This window comes from Calliphora vicina, chromosome 1 (genome assembly GCF_958450345.1).
Source record: "Calliphora vicina chromosome 1, idCalVici1.1, whole genome shotgun sequence".
Lineage (NCBI taxonomy): Eukaryota > Metazoa > Arthropoda > Insecta > Diptera > Calliphoridae > Calliphora > Calliphora vicina.
In genome coordinates, this window is record NC_088780.1 from 118,955,360 (window position 1) to 118,977,652 (window position 22,293).

Genomic DNA, 22,293 nt, shown 5'->3' on the forward strand with positions numbered 1-22,293 from the left:
ACTGTTTTGAGTAGAGTCACTTGACTAGAGAAACGAATAACTAGTAAAGGAGAAGTTTATAAATCTTTAAAATCATAAAAGTTTTACAAAATTTAAACTAGCGAGTTTATTTATTTATTTGCCTTTATTAGTCAAAAGGAAAAGGCTTTGTATATGTTTTTAATAACTTGAAGATTGTGTTAAAAAAGCGGAACATTTTATATACGATTTAATACGAAAAAATACAAATACAAAATATTATCTTTTTAAAAATAACGTTTTTTTAAATAAGAATTTTTAAATAAATGCTTTAATATACGAATTTGTATATAAAATATTTTTTAAATAAATGTAAAAGCTTTATCAAATAAAGGTAAACGTTTTAATATAGACTTTTAAAATTTAAAAGCTTTTATAAAATTAAAGCTTTCATATTAGCTTTTAAAAAGTAAAAGCCTTTGTATTAGCTTTAAAGCATAAAATTTTGCCAAATATATTGTTTTTTATAAAAGTTTTTATTTGATCGAAATATTTTCAAATAAATGTTACTATATAGGTAAGCTTGTTTTAAAGAAAAGTGGGACATGGGTGCTGTATTTTGGGCAAATAATTTATTTTTATTTCTTAGATCAGATCAGATCAGTGTCCAGCAATCCTCGTTCTTGATTTATTTTTTGTTGTTCCGACATATACTTGTTCACATCTCTCTGAACCGTATCCACTGCAATTTATTTTGTATATTACGTTCGAGTTTTCGAGTTTTTACTTTTCGTTTTTGGGAATATTTGTTCAATGTATTTTTTGTTATCAAGGTCATTTTAAAAACTTCCTTATAGTACATTTCCGATTTTTCTAGTCTTTATGATATCTTTAATTTGTATGTCATTGTTTTATAAACTTTTAAATACTCCCTACGATATTTTTTTTACTTTTATATAGTTTCATCTAAAACATTTCAACCGTCATAAATAGTCATCAATTACATAAGCTTTTGGAGATATACATACATGGCAAATCTTATACACGTAAATTTTATAAACCAGTTCGCAAGTTAAAATTGAAAAGATTTAATTTTACATAAGCAATTTTAATTTTTTTTTGTATATTTATCAGTTTGAGCTTTAAAAGCTTTTAAATGAAAAGCTTTTTCTTCATTAAAAATGTAAGAGCCTTTTAGTGACTCAGAAGCTTTAATCCTATTCAAATTTCCAATTCAAATTCATACTTTTATAATTAAAACACTAAATTTTAAAAGCTTTTTTTGTATTATAAATATGATAAATGCCAATATAAAAATTTTATAATTTAATTTACAAGTTTTTCTTGCTTTGATTCGAATGGTTTGGATAATAATAAATTTTAAATTGTTTAGAAACTAAAGCTTAAAATATGATTTCAATATTTCTCTAAGAAACTAGAAAAACCCTCGCTCAGCTTTTAAAGTAATCCATTCAACTAAACTAATGAAACTACTCTTTAAACAGTCAACTTAAAAATTAATTGTAATTTAAAATGAAAATTATGTTATACTCTAAGTTTTCTTTACAATCTTTAGTCCTTGTTTCTACTTAATATATCATTATTAGATTATTTTTAAACTCCAACACCCGAATGTTGTAAAATTTGTTTGTGCTTCAATTGATATGTTTACGATATTGATGTTGGAGCTTTCAATTTAAATTCCTAAAGATTCGATCGCTAATATGTACTTACAAACTATAACTGATATGTTATGATATATTTTGGTCTTACTTACTAAAATTCTTTGGTTATTTAGCTTGTCTTCATTTTTGTTATATGATTTCTTCATACATTGGAGATTCTGTTACTGATTCCATTTTGAAAATATACACAATTTGTTTTTAAATATAATTCTAATAACGTTAATTAATTGGAAATGATAGTTAGTATGTTTAGGAAATAATAAACTTATTTGTAGTTTTTACATAATAATTAATATGGCTAGAATTTTATTCACGGGTTTTGTAGTTTTAGGCAGACAGACATCATTAAATTAGAATTGTTTTGTTCTAATACTCAAAGCTTTTTTTAAAGCAAGCTTGTTATAACAAGAAATTATGTTATAGAAATGTTAATTTCCTATTTATTAGGCAATTTTTTTCAATAATCATAATAATTATGATCGTATGATAAAATAACGCTTTATAAAAACTACACACGAGAAGGTCTGCCATGATCATACACTTAGAATTTTTATAGATAATTGTACCGTAACGTTCCATTTCTAAAAAAAATAATAGAATATCTTCTTCTTATAAATTTCATATTATTTAAGTATAATCTATGAGTATTAGTTTTCCTAATAGTTCTATATGCTTAAACCTAAAATAATATGTGCCACATAAGCTTTCCATTGATATACATTAATGATATTAAATGTTGCTACTCCTTCATTTTGTATCTACTCGTTAAATATGTAACACTTTGCATTTACTTTCGGTTGATAAATGATTATGATGTGATATTTAGTTCTCCTATAGGTTTACTATACTTAATTTAATACATAATAAATTTGTTTTATATCTTTAATTATTTATATCCCAGTATGCAACATTTCGAGTCAGTTCTTTTTATCGAACTTATTTCGAATTAAAATCGAAAATATGAATTTATTATGATGCTCTATCCAATCTACATTTTTTAGAATATCGTATTTTAATATTTTATAGAAATGGCGAATAATGTTCGAGTTTTTTTTAATGTCAAATTTTATTTTTGCACAAATTGACAAATTCATATATACATACATATTATTCTTTTGTCAATTTGTGAGAAAATAAAATTTTATTTCTTATTCTATCAATAACATATTCATAAAAATATAGTTTAACACGAAAATGGATCAAAGACGTCTTAAAAGAAAAGCGCAGCCAATTATTGATGTTGTTTTTGACAATTCGAATCTTCAAAATCAGCAAACATCAGAAATATGTGCAGAGTTTATTGCATTTGAAAATGAAAACACATCTAACGCAACATTATTGGATAATAATAAAGGTATTGAATATGCATTATTTCAAGAAGAAATTGCTCGATGGTATAAAGTATACGAAATTGTTCATATATTTAATCGAAATCGAATCTAATTAGAACATTTTTAATACCGAAAAAGGTATAGTATATCGATAAAAATTAGAATCAGAATAATAAACAATTTTCGACTCTTTATCGCTCTGCACTCTACTTAGGAAAACACGCACATTCTCGACATTATATCGAAGTCGATATCGATAAAATTTTACGAAAAAATGATTCATTTTCGACATAACTTCGAATCATTTTGCATACTGCGATATAATTATGTATATATAAAAAACAAACAAAATTCCGTGTATAATACATATTTCTTTTTATAAAAAGTGTGTTTAAGATAATTTTTCTTGGAAAAAATTTCATAAAATATGTATGTATTTGTTTTTCTTGTTTAGCTAAACATGAGAAATTTATTTTAGGTTTTGTTTATTGGATTTTTTAATTTTGTTTTGTTGTTTATATAAGTATTTATGTATAATTTCAAGATAACTAGGGTTATAGTGTAATAGAACCACTTTAAATTTTATTCTTTATAATTTACTACAAAAACTGAAGAAAACTAATTAGATGTTGTTAGGAAATAAACAAATTTAACTTTAAAAGAAAACTTAACGAAACTTATAGACTAAACGATCAAAAATATAAAAACAAACATAAATTACCACTAATTTTGTGTAAGATAATAGTTTAAAATCCTTGTCTAAATGGATTTGCTGGACCAGCAGGACCTGTTGTAGTTGTTCTTGAGGCCTCCGATTGCTGTTGCTGTTGAAAGGGATTCGCCATACGTTGCTGAGGAAGATGTCTGGTTTCTGAGGGCTGCTGTTGATACATGCCACCGCCGCCGCCTTGCTCCTGGTAGCCGGGCTGATATTGCTGTTGCTGCTGTTCGTATTGGGCATCCTGCTGGTAGCCCTGCTGCGCCTGATAATCGTAAGAGCTGGAGGTTTGATCGTCTAGATTTGTTTCTTGCTGATCCTGTTGATATTGCTGACCGTATTCTAGGTGATTTTTGAATTCGCCATCGATGGGCTTTTGATCGTGCATAACGTAGGTTTGGTATTCCTTATTGGGGGGATCTTGCATAAGGATATTGGCCTCGTTTTCAAATGGCTTAAAGTCGTAGATATTGCGCAATTTCCTTAGTAGCGGAACATACAAAAGGTTTGAAAACGCTATAAGGAAATTGAGAGCAGTGAAGCCAATGGCTTCGACTACTCCACCCGCTATAATGGGTCCCACTGCATAGGCTATTGAATAGGAGATGTCAGCGATGGCGTATATACTGCCGTACACGGATACGTAACGCACGTCCACCAAATATCCGAGTGTAGGCAAGAGGGCAGTATCTATCAAGGCAATGCCGAAACATATAATGCATATAGGAATCATTAACATTTGATAGGAGGTCGAGAATGGTATAATGAAACAGGAGAGACCTTCCAAAGCTAAACCTCCAGCTGCCATTAGCCACTGATGCTGGGGATACTTTTTAGCCATTTTGACCGTGATCACCACACCCAAGACGTGAGGGAAGAAAGCCGGTAGCCATACCATACCAATTTTCCAATTATCTGTGGTAAGATTGTCTTCCATCCACAGGGATATAGTCGGTTCTAGAAAAGCTAAAGCCACATTTGACATTGTTAAAGCGCCGGCGCACACCGCAATATAGGGATCCATGAGCAAACGCCAAATGGGTATAATCTCTTGTTTGACTTCTCTACTTTGTTGCAGCTGTTCCTTGAACGGTTTCATAACCAACAGCAGCATAAGGCCGTCGATGAGGCACACCAAGGCCAATATCAAGAATGGCACTTCTTTGCCCGCAAATTGATAAAGAGCCCCGCCAAAAGGCGGAGCCACTAGACAACCGAAACTAATAAAGGCCAAGGCAATGCCCAAAGCTTGCGAACGTTCATTTTCCTCCGTAAAGCGATCGGCTATCATGGCCAAACCCGAAGTGTCGGCAAAAGCTGAACCAGCGCCTTGCAACGATCGGGCAAAGAAGAGCACACTATAGCTACTGCCACAGGCAAATACAGCCGTGGAAAAGAACATAATCGTTAGGCCAACCATCATGGGTATATCGTAGCCGATCTTATCGATCAGACCGCCCGAGAACGGATTCACCATCAATTGTACGATGGCTTTTGAGGCGAACAGTATACCGGTGGCTGAATCTTGGCCATGATGATCGTGATGCACAGGTATTATCTTACCCGTCACATTGTCCCTAAGCAATGGTGCCATAGTGGAATCGGGTGCTTCGAAACCTCCAATTTCTCGCAGATAGTCGGGTATAATTGGCACTATCACCATATACAACATGTTATCCAATAGTAGGGCTATGGAGACTATAACCAAGACTAAGCGTCTTTGGTTGACAGGCTCCTGAATTTTCTCCCATACTATATCCTTAACCTCACGTACCTCTAAATTAATAACGGGTATGGTAAACGACATGATGATATCCTTCTATTTTACTCTCTATGTTAAACTTTTCAAACTAATTTATGAAGAAAGGAGGGAGGGGAAATTTAAATTTTGTATCTAGTTGAACTTAACGTCTAAATCGTTTGTTTGTAAGTTGTTTTTTTGTTTTTATTAAATTTCGTTTCTTTTGTACTTTGTTGTTTTGTTCTTTGCTATGCCGCACTGCTTGCTAGGATATTTCTGCTTAACTGTTCTATCCTTTTTTGAAGTTTTCTAGTTTATCCTCAAGATGATCCATGTTGGTATATTCGTCAGTTTCTTTGTTTCAACTTTTATTTAAGTTTCAGGCACATTATGTGTGTGTGTGTTTGTGTTGTAGTTTCTCTTCTTTAGCTCTTGGCTGGACTGTCTTTATATTTAGTGGGGGCCACAACCTTTAACGACACAGAAACAAGATTTCATTATTATTTTTTTTATCAATTTAAGTTTTTTTGAATTTGAATATAGTTTTTTCTTATTTTTTTTAATGAATCTCATTTGTTTTAGGTTTTTTTAAAAGAAGATTTTTTTTGTAGTTTAAAAAAGTTTTTTTTTTGTTTAAATTTAAAAGATAAATTTTATTTATGATTGAAATGTTGTTTCTGTGCAGCGAAAGGTGTAGTAGCTTTTTTTAAATTAATTCTCAGTAAATTATTTTTAAGATTTTTTGTGATATTTTTTTAGAATTGCTTTTATTGATTTTCATATAATTTAAATTGTTTATTTTTTTCTGGATTTGTTTATTCGTACTCCATTAAATGTTTTATGATTTTAGAGATTTTAGTTGATTTGTCTTTCAAGTTAGTTTTTTTTATTCTTTTGATATCTACATTCCACTGTTTAACATACATTTCAATCATAAAACAAATTATATTTATAAGTTTTACGAAATTGGTTTTATTTACATATTTTATCTACATATTTGTTTAGTTTTAATATAAAAAAGTTTTAAGTGTTTTCAAGATCTACTAAAATTACTTTTTAGTAGTTTGTAAAGTTTTAATACTTAAGTATAATATATATTATACAGCTGTTCAGCCCGTCTTGATGTTTAATGAATCGCATGATAAATATATATATTTTGCAGGTTTAATTAATGTTAACATTATTTCGTAATTTTTATTTTCAAATAAATCAACGAATTTTTAGTAATAAATAATGTAATAATTTCAAACTAGAGTTCCTAATCGGAAAAATTTTCTCGAGAATTTTTGTCGGAAAATTTGGAAATAACTTTACAAGTTTTCTTTTTAAAATTTCAATAATTTGATTCATTGTGATGACCAAATTTGTTACCAATAGAGTAATTTAATTATATACGTAGATGAGTTTGGTTTAAGCAACAAATAGACGGCGGACGAAGAAGAATTGCGAATGAACCAACCGAATTTGTGTCACCTCAACTAAAATTGTCCAGCCAAATTGGGTCATTAAGACTGAATCATTCTATTAGCAACAAGTTCTGCTATCAAATTTCTTGTAGGCTAATTTCAGATGCCCGAAAACTTACTTTTTGTTTTGTTTTCATATAAAAATGTTTGTCTAGTTTTAAGAACCCTACAACATATTTTTTGTTTTCATTTTTGCAAACTGCAATAATTGATAAATTGTTGTTGAAAGTCAAAATAACTATACGGTTTGATATTACTTTTTTAACAACTGTCATTTGTTCAAATAATATAAAAATCCAACATTTGAAATCGAAAACAATACCCAGTATGCAACGTTTTAAGTTATCCAACATATTTCGAATTAAAATCGAAAATATGGATTTATTATGATGTTCTATACAATCTCCATTTTTTAGTAGTTTTATCGTATTATAATATTTAATGTCAAAAATCTAAGTCTGTTGTCAAAAACCTAACTCTTGCAACAACAAAATACATGCTAGTCAATGTATTTTGTTGTATCAAACATATGATTTGTTGTATTTTTGTTTGACAATTCGAAGTGTCTCGTCTCTATGGTTCTTAGCAAAGTATAACAAGTAGTCCGACTATTTGACAGCAGTACCTAACTCTAAACATGTGTTAGTAACAAAAATGTACATGTGTTAGTGCCTTTTTAATTTTCACCAGACACAGAGTTCTATAAAAAAATTTTAAATTTGAATTTATTTAAATTTTGTTCTATTTTCAATACCAAAAATTGAAATATCGAAAAAGATAAATCATATTGCGATAAAAATTAGAATTAGAATAATAATCATTTTTCGAATCTGTATCGCTCTATATATGTAGGGAAATTCGAACAAATTTAATGAGGAAATTATTGATTTTAGAGACTTAAAGATGTAGATATTGAGCTTTTTCTGACTTGAACATTCATTCGAAAATCGGGCAAATGTTTCCCGCTCAACTCAAACTGCTCAAGCAGTATTCCGGTGGAAGATTTCTATGGAGGATGAGTGTAATCATAGATCGATATTGCCTATTTTCAATACCAACCAAACCTTATCAGCAGAGAGTATTTGTGGAAAATTTCAGATTTCACCAATAAAACATTTATCAGTTCTTTATGAGCTTTCAACAATGCCAGATCATTAAATGTTTTTCACAAATGTGAACAAGAAATACTGAAAATAGCTCAGCATGTTACTGGCACTTACTGTATTTATATAAAAAAAGGAGACTCTACTTTTCCTTTAGTATAAAAACACACAAAGACATTAGTAAATCCGGATTTCTCTCTATATGATTTAGATCAGTGTTAAACATAAAGACGACATTGAACATGAATTATAATAACATGTTGGGCATGTTATTTCTACTACCTATTTAACTAAATATTATATTTATACCCTACACCACTATAGTGAGATGCAGATGTTTATAACGCCCAAAAATATTAGTCTAACATCCACCTTAAAGTATACCGATCGACTTAGAATCACTTTCTGAGTCGATTAAACGATGTCCGTCCGTCTGGCTGGCTGGTCGGCTGGCTGTCCATGTAAATCTTGTGCGCAGAGTACAGGCCGCAATTTTGAAGATATTTCGATCAAATTTGGTGCATATAATTTTTTCGGCCCAAGGACGAAGTCTGAAATCGGTCCAATATTTCACCTAGCCCCCATACAAATGCCCTTCCGAAATTGGACTTTATCGGTCATAAATGTTTAATTTATAAATGTATCTCCACAAATTCAGCTAAAAATAAGTTTTATATATACTAAATTCATGTCACAAAATTTGGTACGATCGGTCCATAATTAGTCATAGCTCCCATATAGACCCGCTTCCGAAAATCACTTTAACGTGCATAAATCGCTTAAAAATGTTCATATACACACAAAATTCAACATAGTTAACTTTAATATAGACATAAATCACACGACGTAATTTCATGGTGATCGGTCCATAATAGGTCATAGCTCCAATATAAGGCCCACTTCCGAAAATCACTCGAAAATATAAATTATTGAAATTTTAAAAGAAAAATGTTTTTGCTTTTTACTTAGTGTAGGGTATTATATGGTCGGGCTTGACCGACCATACTTTCTTGCTTGTATTTATTTGCTATTAGATCATGTTTATGAATATGTGGCTATTACGTTGATACTATTAATCAAGCCAATGGATAGATTTTGTTACAGTGACACATTTTAATATATATTTTTAAAATACTTTTTTTTTAATTCTGGCAAAGCTTAGGCGTTTTTTCTTATAAGCATTTTGTTACAAAAAAAATAAGTTTGTAGATACTTCTTATTACCTTTAAATTCATATGATTTTATACTCGAATTAAATTTATTTTATTAACTTTTGTCATGAAAAGCTTTAAGATACTGAACAATATCTGTATGTTTTTCTGTAGTCCTGGGTGCGTTTCTATGAAAATGTTTACATTTCAAAAACATGCAATTCGTTCTTTCTTTGAATAACGAGGGCGTTTTTTTGTCTCTCTTTTTAATTTATTTTCTATACAAATCCGTTAAATACGATACACTTTGATGTTGAAAACAGATATACATAGGTTGTTTGGTTTAAAGTTGAGCAGATATTAGAGAATGAAAGCAAAGTTAGTTGGGAATAGTTGCAGCTGTTTTGAAAGGTAGAGATAATATTTTAATTCTAAATACATTGCAATTTAATTGAAAGCTGATAACTAATTAGAACGAATAAAGAAAAATGTTTTTAACATTTTGAATTTAATTAAAAAGGAAAATTTTTCTAACCAGTAAAATATTGTATTTTTCTGAGGTGGAACCATAAATAATTTTCAAAAAATTAATACTCTTAATTCGTGCTACCTTGCAATTACAAAAAATTGTTTATAAATATCGTATTATTGAAAATCTTGTTCAGTGTGTACGTTCATATTGTTCAATGTAAATTTGAGTAAAGACTGTAATCGCTGCCGGGAAGAAAACAAATTTTCGACAATGCATCGGAACATACTCGTTCCAAATTTGATAAAACTTGGTATACATATGGGGGATTTCATGTCAAGTGAACCAACTTTTGAAATCGATGTCTTCCGATCGGGATGAAATTTGCACCAAGGTTAGCTCTATTGGATAGTAACTCAGACACAATTTTTCAACAACATCGGTCGAGAACTCTCTGAGTTATAGGGGGTAAAATTTTGACAATTTGGTCAAACAGGGGTTTTTTCTTATCCATGTAACTTATTACCTATTGTTCTTAGCAAAATGTGTTCCAAATAGTATAGATAGCTATTTCTTCGATCTTTCGAAAAAAAATATTTAAAAAAAAAAATAAAAAATTTTTAATATTTTTTTTCCGAAATCAAAAACTTTTTTGACTTTTTTTTAAAATACGCTATTTTTTTTTATTTTTTTTTTTTTTTTTAAATAAAGTTTAGATATTTTCCTTGAACACCTACTTGGTCGCTTAGTGGGATGCGAGTGGGATATCTATCAAAATAAATATTTTGTAACTCAAAACATCAAATTTTTGACTTTTTTTGCAAAATCAAAAACTTTGTTGACTTTTTTTTTTCAAAATGGACCCTTTTTTAATTTTTTTTTTTAGGTCAAACAAAAGCTTAGATATTATCCTTGAAGACCCTTTTGGTCGCTTAGTGGGATGCGAGTGGGATATCTATCAAAATAAATATTTTTTAACTCAAGACTTACAATTTTTGACTTTTTTTTTTGCAAATACGATTTTTTTTCCAAATGGGCCCTTTTTTAAAATTTTTTTTGTAGTCAAAAGAAAGCTTAGGTCCATTCCTTTAAGATATTTTTAGTCCCTTAGTGGGATGCGAGTGGGATATCTATCAAAATAAATATTTTGTAACGCAAGACATACAATTTTTTAATTTTTTTTTGCAAAATCAAAATTTTTTTCCAATATGGGCCCTTTTTTAATTTTTTTTTTTGCTCAAAAGAAAGCCTAGGTCCATTCCTTTAAGATATTTTTAGTCCCTTAGTGGGATGCGAGTGGGATATCTATCAAAATAAATGTTTTAACACAAAAATTTTATGTCTTGAGTTACAAAACATTTATTTTGATATATATCCCACTCGCATCCCACTAAGCGATCAAAACCATCTGAAAGGAATAGGCCTAAGCTTTCTTTATAGCAAAAAAAAAAATTACAAAAAGGGCCCATTTTAAAAAAAAGTCAAAAAAGTTTTTGATTTTGCCAAAAAATCAAAAATTGTATATCTTGAGTTACAAAATATTTATTTTGATAGATATCCCACTCGTATCCCACTAAGGGACCTAAAATATCTTAAAGGAATGGACCTAAGCTTTCTTTTGACTAAAAAAAAAATTTTTAAAAAAGGGCCCATTTTGAAAAAAAATTCGAATTTGCAAAAAAAAGTCAATAATTGAATGTCTTGAGTTACAACATTTTTATTTTAATAGATATCCTACTCACATCTTCCTAAGTGACAAAATAGGTCTTAAAGGAAAAGACCTAAGCTTTCTTTTGAGCAAAAAAAATTTTTAAAAAAAAGTCCCATATTGGAAAAAAATTTCGATTTTGCAAAAAAAAATTAAAAAATTGTATGTCTTGCGTTACAAAATATTTATTTTGATAGATATCCCACTCGCATCCCACTAAGGGACTAAAAATATCTTAAAGGAATGGACCTAGGCTTTCTTTTGAGCAAAAAAAAAAATTAAAAAAGGGCCCATATTGGAAAAAAATTTTGATTTTGCAAAAAAAAATTAAAAAATTGTATGTCTTGCGTTACAAAATATTTATTTTGATAGATATCCCACTCGCATCCCACTAAGGGACTAAAAATATCTTAAAGGAATGGACCTAAGCTTTCTTTTGACTACAAAAAAAATTTTTAAAAAAGGGCCCATTTGGACAAAAAATCGTATTTGCAAAAAAAAAAGTCAAAAATTGTAAGTCTTGAGTTAAAAAATATTTATTTTGATAGATATCCCACTCGCATCCCACTAAGCGACCAAAAGGGTCTTCAAGGATAATATCTAAGCTTTTGTTTGACCTAAAAAAAAAAATTAAAAAAGGGTCCATTTTGAAAAAAAAAAGTCAACAAAGTTTTTGATTTTGCAAAAAAAGTCAAAAATTTGATGTTTTGAGTTACAAAATATTTATTTTGATAGATATCCCACTCGCATCCCACTAAGCGACCAAGTAGGTGTTCAAGGAAAATATCTAAACTTTATTTTAAAAAAAAAAAAAAAATAAAAAAAAATAGCGTATTTTAAAAAAAAGTCAAAAAAGTTTTTGATTTCGGAAAAAAAATATTAAAAATTTTTTATTTTTTTTTTTAAATATTTTTTTTCGAAAGATCGAAGAAATAGCTATCTATACTATTTGGAACACATTTTGCTAAGAACAATAGGTAATAAGTTACATGGATAAGAAAAAACCCCTGTTTGACCAAATTGTCAAAATTTTACCCCCTATAACTCAGAGAGTTCTCGACCGATGTTGTTGAAAAATTGTGTCTGAGTTACTATCCAATAGAGCTAACCTTGGTGCAAATTTCATCCCGATCGGAAGACATCGATTTCAAATGTTGGTTCACTTGACATGAAATCCCCCATATGTATATGTTATTTATGATCATACAAAATTTAAAGTTGTTCCATTGGTTTAAATTCACTTTGGCTTGTCTTTTATCGAGGTTCAAAGTAAAAATATTATATGTATATGAAAGGTGAAAAGCTCAATTTCAATAGTATATAATTTTTGACTAAAAATTCTTTTCCAAAAAAATTGTCCTTGACGAAGGATTTATCAAAAAACATATCTTCCACTTTCTAATATTTCGAAGAATAATTAATAAATTTCAAATATATTTTTAGGTAATTAATTAGCATATCAGTAAAGATAAATATTGTATAAATTAATACTAAATATGTTCAAATGTTCCTTAGAAATATCGTGTTATTTTGAATGTCTATATAGATTTTTACTTATGTATATTTTTTATCAAAATGGAAATATCCTTCGGCTTAACTGGTATTTCAGTCAAGTAATTTAAAATTAATAGCATTTTTTCTGTATTTATCATTATTGACACAGTACTATTCATCGTTAACTTTTAAAAATATTTTCATGTTTTTTCTTATTGAGTGATATTTTCGATATAATTTTGAAAAAGTGATATATGTATCTGTATATACTAGATCAATATATATTTAATAAAAATGTATTAATAAAAAATACGCTATGTAGTATGGAAAAGTAACCTTTATCTTGTAATATCCTTAGAATCCCATTTCGAATTTTTGTCATGTTTTTCCTAAAAGTATAAACTAAGTTTTATTAAAACAAAATATAAAAACTAAGGACATGCATTTCGAGATATACTATTTCAAAGGACCCTAATCATAATAATTATCATTTTTAAAATTAAACTTTCAAGGATTAATATAAAATTAAGTATATAAAAATTGTTCAATTAGCTATAAAAAAATATACAAAACCGTAAAAACATACTTTAAAATATATATCTAAATTTCAATAATCTCGAGGATTATTGAATATTTAGTGAATATTTGGTTTTCATATATGTAGGTTAAAATTATTATATTAATAGATCACTGCAAAATACCTCAAGTCAAACTGTTAATAAAGTCAGATTTTATTTCTCAAAGTTTTTTTTCTTGAAGTTCGTTTCTCATCGAAACAGGATTGAACAAAGCCTTTCCTTTTCCTTAAGTATGAGTGATTTGCATGATTTAAAACATATATAAAATTCAGTATGACACCATAGTGATTTTTTTTTTCAAAGTCTAACAAATCTTGGTCAATGCCAATGCGAGCAAAACTAACTGTATGCAATATGTATGTATATTGTTTGTTTGATCTTACAGAATTTTTGAGAGAGCAAACAAATTTAATTAATATAATAACACTGTCCAACAGCATTTTTGCAACAGAATAGCGAACCTATAATTCGGAAAGAGCATGTTGAGTAGATAATTTTTGTAGAATAAACTTATAGTCCAGCTGGTCTGAATTTTTTTTTACATATATTAATTGAAAAAAAATGTTGTAAGTTAATGTCTGATAGAATTCCTATTGTCAGAGTTATATTGTGGAATTTTATGGGCATCAGTTTTGTGGAAGATCTTAAACCTCTATCTCCTCTCTTTAGGGCTCAATTTGACCCTTTTTTTGAGAAAATCAAAAAAGTCTTTTCAAAAAGGACATTTAAGTTTCTTCGGGACTATATAAAATTAGTATATGATCCGAAAAGAGAACCTAATGCAAAAGCGTCTAAAGTAAAACTTGGCTCACTAGAGCAAACCTTGTCGCCCTGAACTCTTCAAACTTTACCAATTAAAAAAAAAAAATTTTAGACTAAAACGAAAGAGCTCCATATTTTTATAAGCCTATATCTTATTTAAATACATTCAAAGTTATTTTACTATCACACGGTAAATAACGTCAGTTTTTTGAAACACATTTTCCCTGTTTTAGAAATTTTGGTATTTGAAGATAAAAAATGTATAACTTATAATGCCATTGATGTAAGAAGATTTGGATCTACATTCTTTCCAGATATAAATATATATACATATCTTTAACCGTTAAAATTGTACATTAATTCAAATTTTATATTTTTGTTCATGGAAAATCCCTATATTTTAATTTTTTAGTTTCTAAGGTAAATGACGTCATGTTTCACTAAATTGTTAATCCTCATGTCCTAAGGTTTTCACTAATACCAACTACATATACAAAAAGATTACATTTATTCATCAGGAGCTTCACAAACCTTGCTACCTATTGAAAATTTTTAAAATTTGTTATATATTCCATGCAAAAGATAATAAGAATTCTGACAATAAGAATTCTCTCAGACATTAACGTACACAATTTTTTTCAGTTAGTTAATGCTCCCTTCGATCAAAAGATTAAAACCTTGACCCACTATAAAAAGAATTCAGACCAGCTCGACTATAAGTTTCATTTGTTTCTACAAAAATGATCTACTCAACATGCCCTTTCAGAATTATAGGGTCGCTATTCTGTTCCAATCAAAAGGGATCAATTTGTTGGACAGTGTAATTGCAATGATATTTTTGTTCAAAGGAAGACGAAATATTGATTTTGTTGGTACCCAAATATTTGAATAGAATGTAAACGTACCTTAAGTAAATTCCCTCAAAATCCATTTGAAAAATACTTAAGGACTTTTCTAACAAAACTGTTATAATATTTACAATCATTCTTTTATCCAATTATTGAAAACTTTAAGAATTTGTAATGTTTAAACATTTTGTATGCATTTTCTTTCATCTAATGAATTTCTGAGCACGTTTTGCTACTTGACTTTAATGCGTATGTTGTAAGTGAGTGAGAGCTTGCGTGTGTATTTTTAGTAAAAACACAAAGTTTTTGATAGAACTCTAAAAGACCAGGTCACAACAAATCAACCCTGTAAAGCTATATATGTATGTATATAAAATAATTATAAAAAAACCTAACAAAAAGCTAAAATATTCATAACTAAAAACTGACTGACATGCATTCAACCTCAAATTCTAAATCAAACCAAAATGAAACCAACACACACACACTTTTTCCCTACATGTCGCCATCTATTCATTTAGTAACTGAAGGATGAAAAGCGTAAAGGAACGAGAAAGAAATAAATAAATTCATACAAAATAATAATTGAATCAAGTAGTGTTGCATGTTATTCTTGTTGTTGGGGTCGAGTGGCAGTAACACATTCATAACAAAATACACATTTTACTACCCCCAAAATACAAGTACAAAAGGACGTTTCGTATTATATTATTTTTTTACAATTTTATTACAACGTATACTTGTTTTACCTTTCATAGACGTTGGAGTAGCACTCAGCCAACATGGTCATGAAAATTTAATGACACAATATTGTTGTACATATACAATACATTTACAAACCAGATACGTAAAAAAAAACTCCAACAAAGTAATATCAAATTTAAGCTTAACGAGAAGTGATTCTTAAATGGTTCTTATTGGGGGTAAATGTTTTCAAAACAGACTCAATTAATGTGTAGTATTATTCTGAATATACATAGTATTATTCTGAATATCAATATACATAGTACAATAATTTTTATCAATTAGTCATGTGGATTGTCTGAAGCTGTGTGGCTGGTAGGGTTACTTATAATTAACCCCTGACTCACTAATTAAAATTTAAATAAAATCTCTTTCATTCGTTGAGCTGTCGATGTAGAACGACATAAACTAAATCAAAATTTTGAATTCTGAAATTTCATGGCAGATTTTATGGAATTGGTTCTCCTAATTCACGAGTTTAGCTCTGACTGCTTTAGTCAGTTTTATTTTTATTTTTACTTTTTGTTCTGTTTCTTTTTTATTTGTTTCTTCTAAAGGTTGGCTCTTGTGTTATATTGCGTGCTATTCAAGTATATTCCTTTAAAAGTCCTTTCATCTACCAATACCATTATAAAAAAATAATTTGTTTAGAATTTATTTTTATATATTTATTCATACGTACTTGAATACACAACAAACACAGTAATTATAATTATATTTGCTGTACTTGTATCAAACATCCAATCGCATGTAGGTGTACGATTGAGTGTACCCAGCAGTTCTGATGACTATGGTCCAACTAGTGATTTTACAAATTATTAAGGGTCAGCACTAGTTATTTGAGTATTTGTTTAACATGTGAGTGTCTTAGAAAAAATTCAATAGAGCTCCTAGTAGAGATGAGCAATATTTTCATACCTGTGATTTAATCATTGTGATTGAAAAATCACTGGTAACAACAGTTACTGAATATAGTAAGTAACAGGTACATTTAAGTCGTTCTTTCATATTTTTCAACATACTGTTCCTTAATATTTTTCAATATTCACTGGTAACGTTTTTGAAAAATCGCTGGAAAAAATATAGTAACAGGTACTTTTAATATCGTTCTTTCACATTTTTCAACATACTGTAAATGTCGTTCTTTTATATTTTTCAACATTCACTGGTAACGTTTTTAAAAAATCACTGGTAACAAATGGAGAAACTAACAGTACATACTTTTAATGGCGTTCTTTTATGTATTTCAACAAACTGTTAAATGTCGTTCATTTATATCTTTCAACATTCATTGGTAACAGTTACTGCATATTTTTAGGCGCATAATTTTATTTTATGTATATTCCCCATAGTTATTTGGCTTAACATAGACAAAGCGTGATCACGGTCACTGTTTAAAAGAACAGTGTTTTATAAAACACGGTCACTGAGAACGACGTTCTTCAAAAATCACGGGATCGCTCATCTCTAGCTCGTAGTTATTACAAAGAGAACTTACTGGTTACAATAAGTTATTATTAATACTAGCTTACTAACTTGTTATTTTATTTTCTATTTTATTGTTTAATATGAACGTGTCCCGGAAGAAAATAATTAGACATCTAATAATTACATAAGGTTCATGACATTCAAAATAATCGGATTCCATCTACTAAAATATACACAAAAGACTTAGCCATTGTCTTAAGGTCAGGCCATTTTTATTAAAAGCTTTTGTAACTGAAGTTTGAACCTGTCATCGTAGCCCGCATAGGCTAAAATTTGGCATTCATGCATACTCCTGATGATAATGCAATAATCGAAAAAAATCCGAAAATTTTAAGTTATGTTTGAAAATTTGTTAAAATAATCCTGATAACAATGCAATATTATGTTCGAACGAAAAGCTTTTAAAGCTGTTAAACTAATCTGTAAATCTTGAGAATTCTTAAAATAAAATTTAGTTTTATTTGAGACCAATTTCATACATTTTCCAATTTCGATCTTAAAAATTTTGAAAAAATTAAAAATGTTCATGTATTTTAAAGTGGTTTGATACAATATCAGAATTAGAATTTATTTAATAGAATTAAAATTCGAAATATTGAAGCAGTCTAGAAATAAATAGAAAATAATAATATATCGCTCATTTGCTGCAACAACGTCATAAATCAAAAAAGTCGTTTCGAGAAAAACGATTTTGAATTATTTATATTTTACTTTTTCTTAAATAAATTTTTAACAAAGCATGCGATTTCAGAAATAAGATCTGATTTAAATAGTAAATACTAATATCTTTCCAATCTGTATTTAACCCAAATTTTTACTTGTCAAATATACGAGAAAACATGAATTTTCATTTTGACGTTTACAACAAAAAACACTGTCATACAAAAAATAATTGACTTTTTTTAAAACTGATAAAACTATATGAAAGACTAAATAACGGCGCATATTTTGTATTACTCAGTTCAAAACACCTGGATTTTGAGTTATGACGTTGTTGCAGCAAATAAGCGATATGTAAATAATTTATTTAAAAAAAGAAGAAGATAGATCTTCATTAAAGTCAAACTTTTGACTACATTATACAATTTATATGATACTAGCTGAACCCGGTCCGTGTTCGGATCTCGATTTTAATATACAGTGTCGGACAAAGTCGGTGATCCAACCTTCAATGTTAATACATGTGGCGGAAGTCCAGCTGGTTCCAATGAATTCAAAAATTCAGTAGGATAATCGACGGCTTGTTCTTCGTTCATTACTGTGTCGATCGAATTGTATTTTATTGTTTCGTCAGGCTGTTTCAATTGTATTTGCTTATTGAGCTTGTTAACATCATAATTTGTTGATGCCAAAATTGCATGTTCCCACAGCCAATCCGAATTTTTGTAGTTGGTTGTAAGACTTCGGAATACCTTGTCGACAACGGCTTGAATATTCATTTGCATTTGACAGAAGCCCGTTAACGAAATCTCATTTGTGGCGGGATCAATTGGAATTGTTCCATTTCCGATGTCCAACAATTGTTTTGAAAATGTTTCAGCAAATTCACACGCATTTTCGTTGATAGCGTTCGACTTCTGTACCTTCATTTCCAGTAAAATAAATTTGAAGGGACTTCACATCAGCATTGGGAAGCGGGAGCAATTTTCCAATTCTGTGGTCCAATTTGAAAGCATGAATTGCACTTTTGGATATTTTGAAGGGAGTGTTTGGAAATAGGATTGTCGCCGGAAATGTAACTTTGAAGCAGCTCAGGCGGCTCAATAACTGGTGGCAGAATAACTTTACCTTTCGAACAGCACATTGCCGGAGATTACTTAGGGAACTTCAAAATGCGGCAATGTAAGCAATGTTTCTCCATTTTTTTTTTAAAACAATCACTGACCTTGTAATCCTGTATATAGGAAACTAAATAAACTATATGTAAGAATTGAAGAAAAGGTCGATCAACAATTATACAATAATCTTTTTTTTATTTCACTAGCGGTATAGTATAAAAATCTGATTCTGCCACATCATTCCGTCCATAGACCGAAAATTGAAATTAATGTATATTTTATCATATAAAAATATCCTGTTAAAGGCAAAATATGCACTAACAAATCGATGGCAAAATTCTTGGAATGCCCGGCTCCATAGAACTAACAGGAAAAAATATGTATTAGCATGATTCCGATTTCCCTGATATTAACTATTTCCTAAAGTGTAAAATAGAAAATAAAAAGTTTAAATAGATTACACTATAGATTACTTAAGGACACTAAAGTGGCAACTAACTCCTTGGCAGATTACCGTTGATGGGTTATCTATGTATGTATTACTAATGACGTGTAAGAGTAAATGGCACACAATGTTACTAGACATTATTGATAAATACTGTTTAAATGGAATATATGGTCACTATCAAAACTGAAGGGTAGTACCCATGCAATTCACGTTCATTTTCTTTAGACGTATTGAATAAATACAATTATTTTATTTATCGGATTTCCTAAAATTCTTTCTTTTATACAAAGCGGTATACTTTTTACAGGACATACATACATAGATAATTTCGATTTTTTGTTTGAAGTGTTTGAATTGAATAATGTTCACGTGTTCTGAGTAAACACGTGCATTTCATACAACACTGTTGAAAACATTTGATTTTTGAGGTTAATTGTATGTTTTTTAGAAAATGTAATTATTTTAATTGATTTGACAATGTCATTAGTTGATAATATTGTAGCACCTACAGATATTGATTAAATGTATACAATATAATTGCACTTATTTGCTTTTAATTAAAGAAAGATTTTGTCTCTGTAATATATCATACTAAATCTACTTTAAAGTGTTTAAAGATTTTAGTGTTAAATTAAAAATAATTCAAACAATAAGGTATTCATTACCAAAAAAAAAAATGGATAATCACACTCTGATTTTTTTACAATTTTACACAACAAAAACTTGAACAAAATTCCACAAAAAAAATACAACTTTTTTTTGATGTTTTTCTCGTTTTTGTTTTTTAAAAGTGTAAAAAAATCAGAGTGTAATTTTCCATTTTTTTTAAATGAATACCCACAATAATTCATTACACATAAAAACTTATAATCTAATTAAATGATTAAAGGAAATAGTTTATAAGGAACACGCGAATAAGTTAATTGTAAAAAAAAATAATTTCGAAGAATTTTAGTTAAAATAAATTGTAAGTCTTTTATTTGCAATTTATCTTAACAATTTACAAAACTTGAATATGCCCGGCATAAACTTACATTGAAAATTAATGAGTTAAAAAGCTAATATAACTACCCAGCAAAAACTTTACTTACCTAGTAAGCCAGCAAGTATAATTGGAGCAAAGCGATAACTACTTATTATTTGACTGAAACACTAGTTACCGTTGTTCGAGATTTTTAAAAAATTCAGGGGTCAAGCTTACAAATTTACTTACAATCAGTTGAGAAATAAGTAGTAAATTCACAACAAGAATATGTAGCTAAAAAAAAACACAAAAAATATTGCCTTGTGTGGGAATCGAACAGTCACATTATTTGCTTGTGTTTGATAGTCAAGCTGCTAACTCACTGCTCCATGTACGAGTTATTTTATTGGAAGTTAATAATAGCTTTAACATCAACATATAAATGAATATGATATGAACAAAAAAATTAATGGCTTTGACAGGTGGCGAACCACTAACCTCCCGTTTTCCAGTCAAACACACTAGATAGCTGTGCTAAATGCAAAAGTTCATTACCAGCCTGCATAAAAATAAGTACTTATTCTAGTAAATAAAATAATGTTCTGGGTAACCACCACTCCTTACAAAAGAATGCATGAAATAACTAGTTGTCATTACAAAAATTCACAAAATTTTTGCTGGGTACTCTTTTCCACTTATAAATTGGCATTTTAACACGGTGATGTCATTGGAGGCAAGTACTTAAAATAAAATAAATAAGTAATACAAAATATTATTTTTCATCTCATTCATATCACATGTGCATATTTTTTTGAAAATATTTGAAAGTTTTCAAGGAGGCATCAATTTGTATTAGATTTTAATCAACAAAAATTTAATCAATACATTTTTTAATTTTATTATGAAATAATTCTGAATTTCGCAAATCAGTACTTATGTATCAGATTACACTTATGCCAGCCATTACTAAACTATTTATATGTAATGCAGGTGGTATGAAGTAGTCATTGAAAAGTAAGCTGTTCAGTAATTGCAAGTTTTTGCTGGGTGGTTTGTGGCCGTTGTGAATGAACAATTACAAATAAGAAAGCATTTTAAAGGATTCTCAAGAAACTAATCTTTCCTATTCTGTGAAAGTAGCATAGTTTAAATAAATTGTAGCACTATTACGCATTAACAGTTTTCAAACCTTTAATATATTTTTCTTTTTTATTTCTCTTTCCATATCTAATTTTCACCTGGTAACTCAATCATAACATCATCACAGCTAAGGTGAGTCGAATTTTTATGATAGCTAACACCTTTACCACTGGTTCTATCTTCAAAATATATGTTTAGATTTAAAAGCATATTTTCCATACATATGTATGTATGTATATATTTTTCATACTGTCATCAATTTATTTACGTTCCTTGAAAAACACCTGCTGTATAACATTTTTCATTTCGACTCAGCTGGAGTCCCAACAAAAAAAAAAACGGAAATAAAATTGTATTTCTCTGCTTGTTCGTTAAGAAAATGTCATAAACATAAAAAAAGTGAAATAAGAATAACTTATTTCATTGTTAAAAGGAAAATGAAATAAAAGAATTCTCAAGTGATATTATTTTTCTTTTATATACCAAACAATATTAAAGAAAATTTGCAGACTAGAAAGAAAACAATATAATTAAAAAATAAATTTTTTGCTAGTTACAAAATAAAACCAGACTATAAAAATAACTAGATTAGAAATGCCTTAAAGGTAGGCAACAGAAATATAAAGAAATTACAGTCATCTACAAAAACAATGTAATAAAACCTGCTTGATTGTTATTTAATATACTTTTGGGGTGAACTCTCAAATAAATTCTAGCTA

General features: G+C 28.8%; 2 protein-coding genes across 2 annotated transcripts in view; both read right to left on the reverse strand.

Annotated features, from left to right (window-relative positions):
- The window catches only part of ChAT (Choline acetyltransferase), a 115,795-nt gene that overhangs the window by 76,534 nt on the left and 16,968 nt on the right, over positions 1–22,293 (reverse strand). The gene's annotated exons all lie outside the window — the stretch shown is intronic.
- Positions 3,619–5,536, reverse strand: VAChT (Vesicular acetylcholine transporter). Its single transcript, XM_065515632.1, has one exon. The coding sequence runs from the start codon at positions 5,497–5,499 to the stop codon at positions 3,721–3,723; it is 1,779 nt and encodes a 592-aa protein (XP_065371704.1). The 5' UTR covers positions 5,500–5,536; the 3' UTR covers positions 3,619–3,720.

What these genes read in the sequence shown, in the direction of transcription:
- VAChT (XM_065515632.1), bottom strand. Translation starts at nt 5,499, where the DNA reads ATGTCGTTTACCATACCCGTTATTAATTTAGAGGTACGTGAGGTTAAG.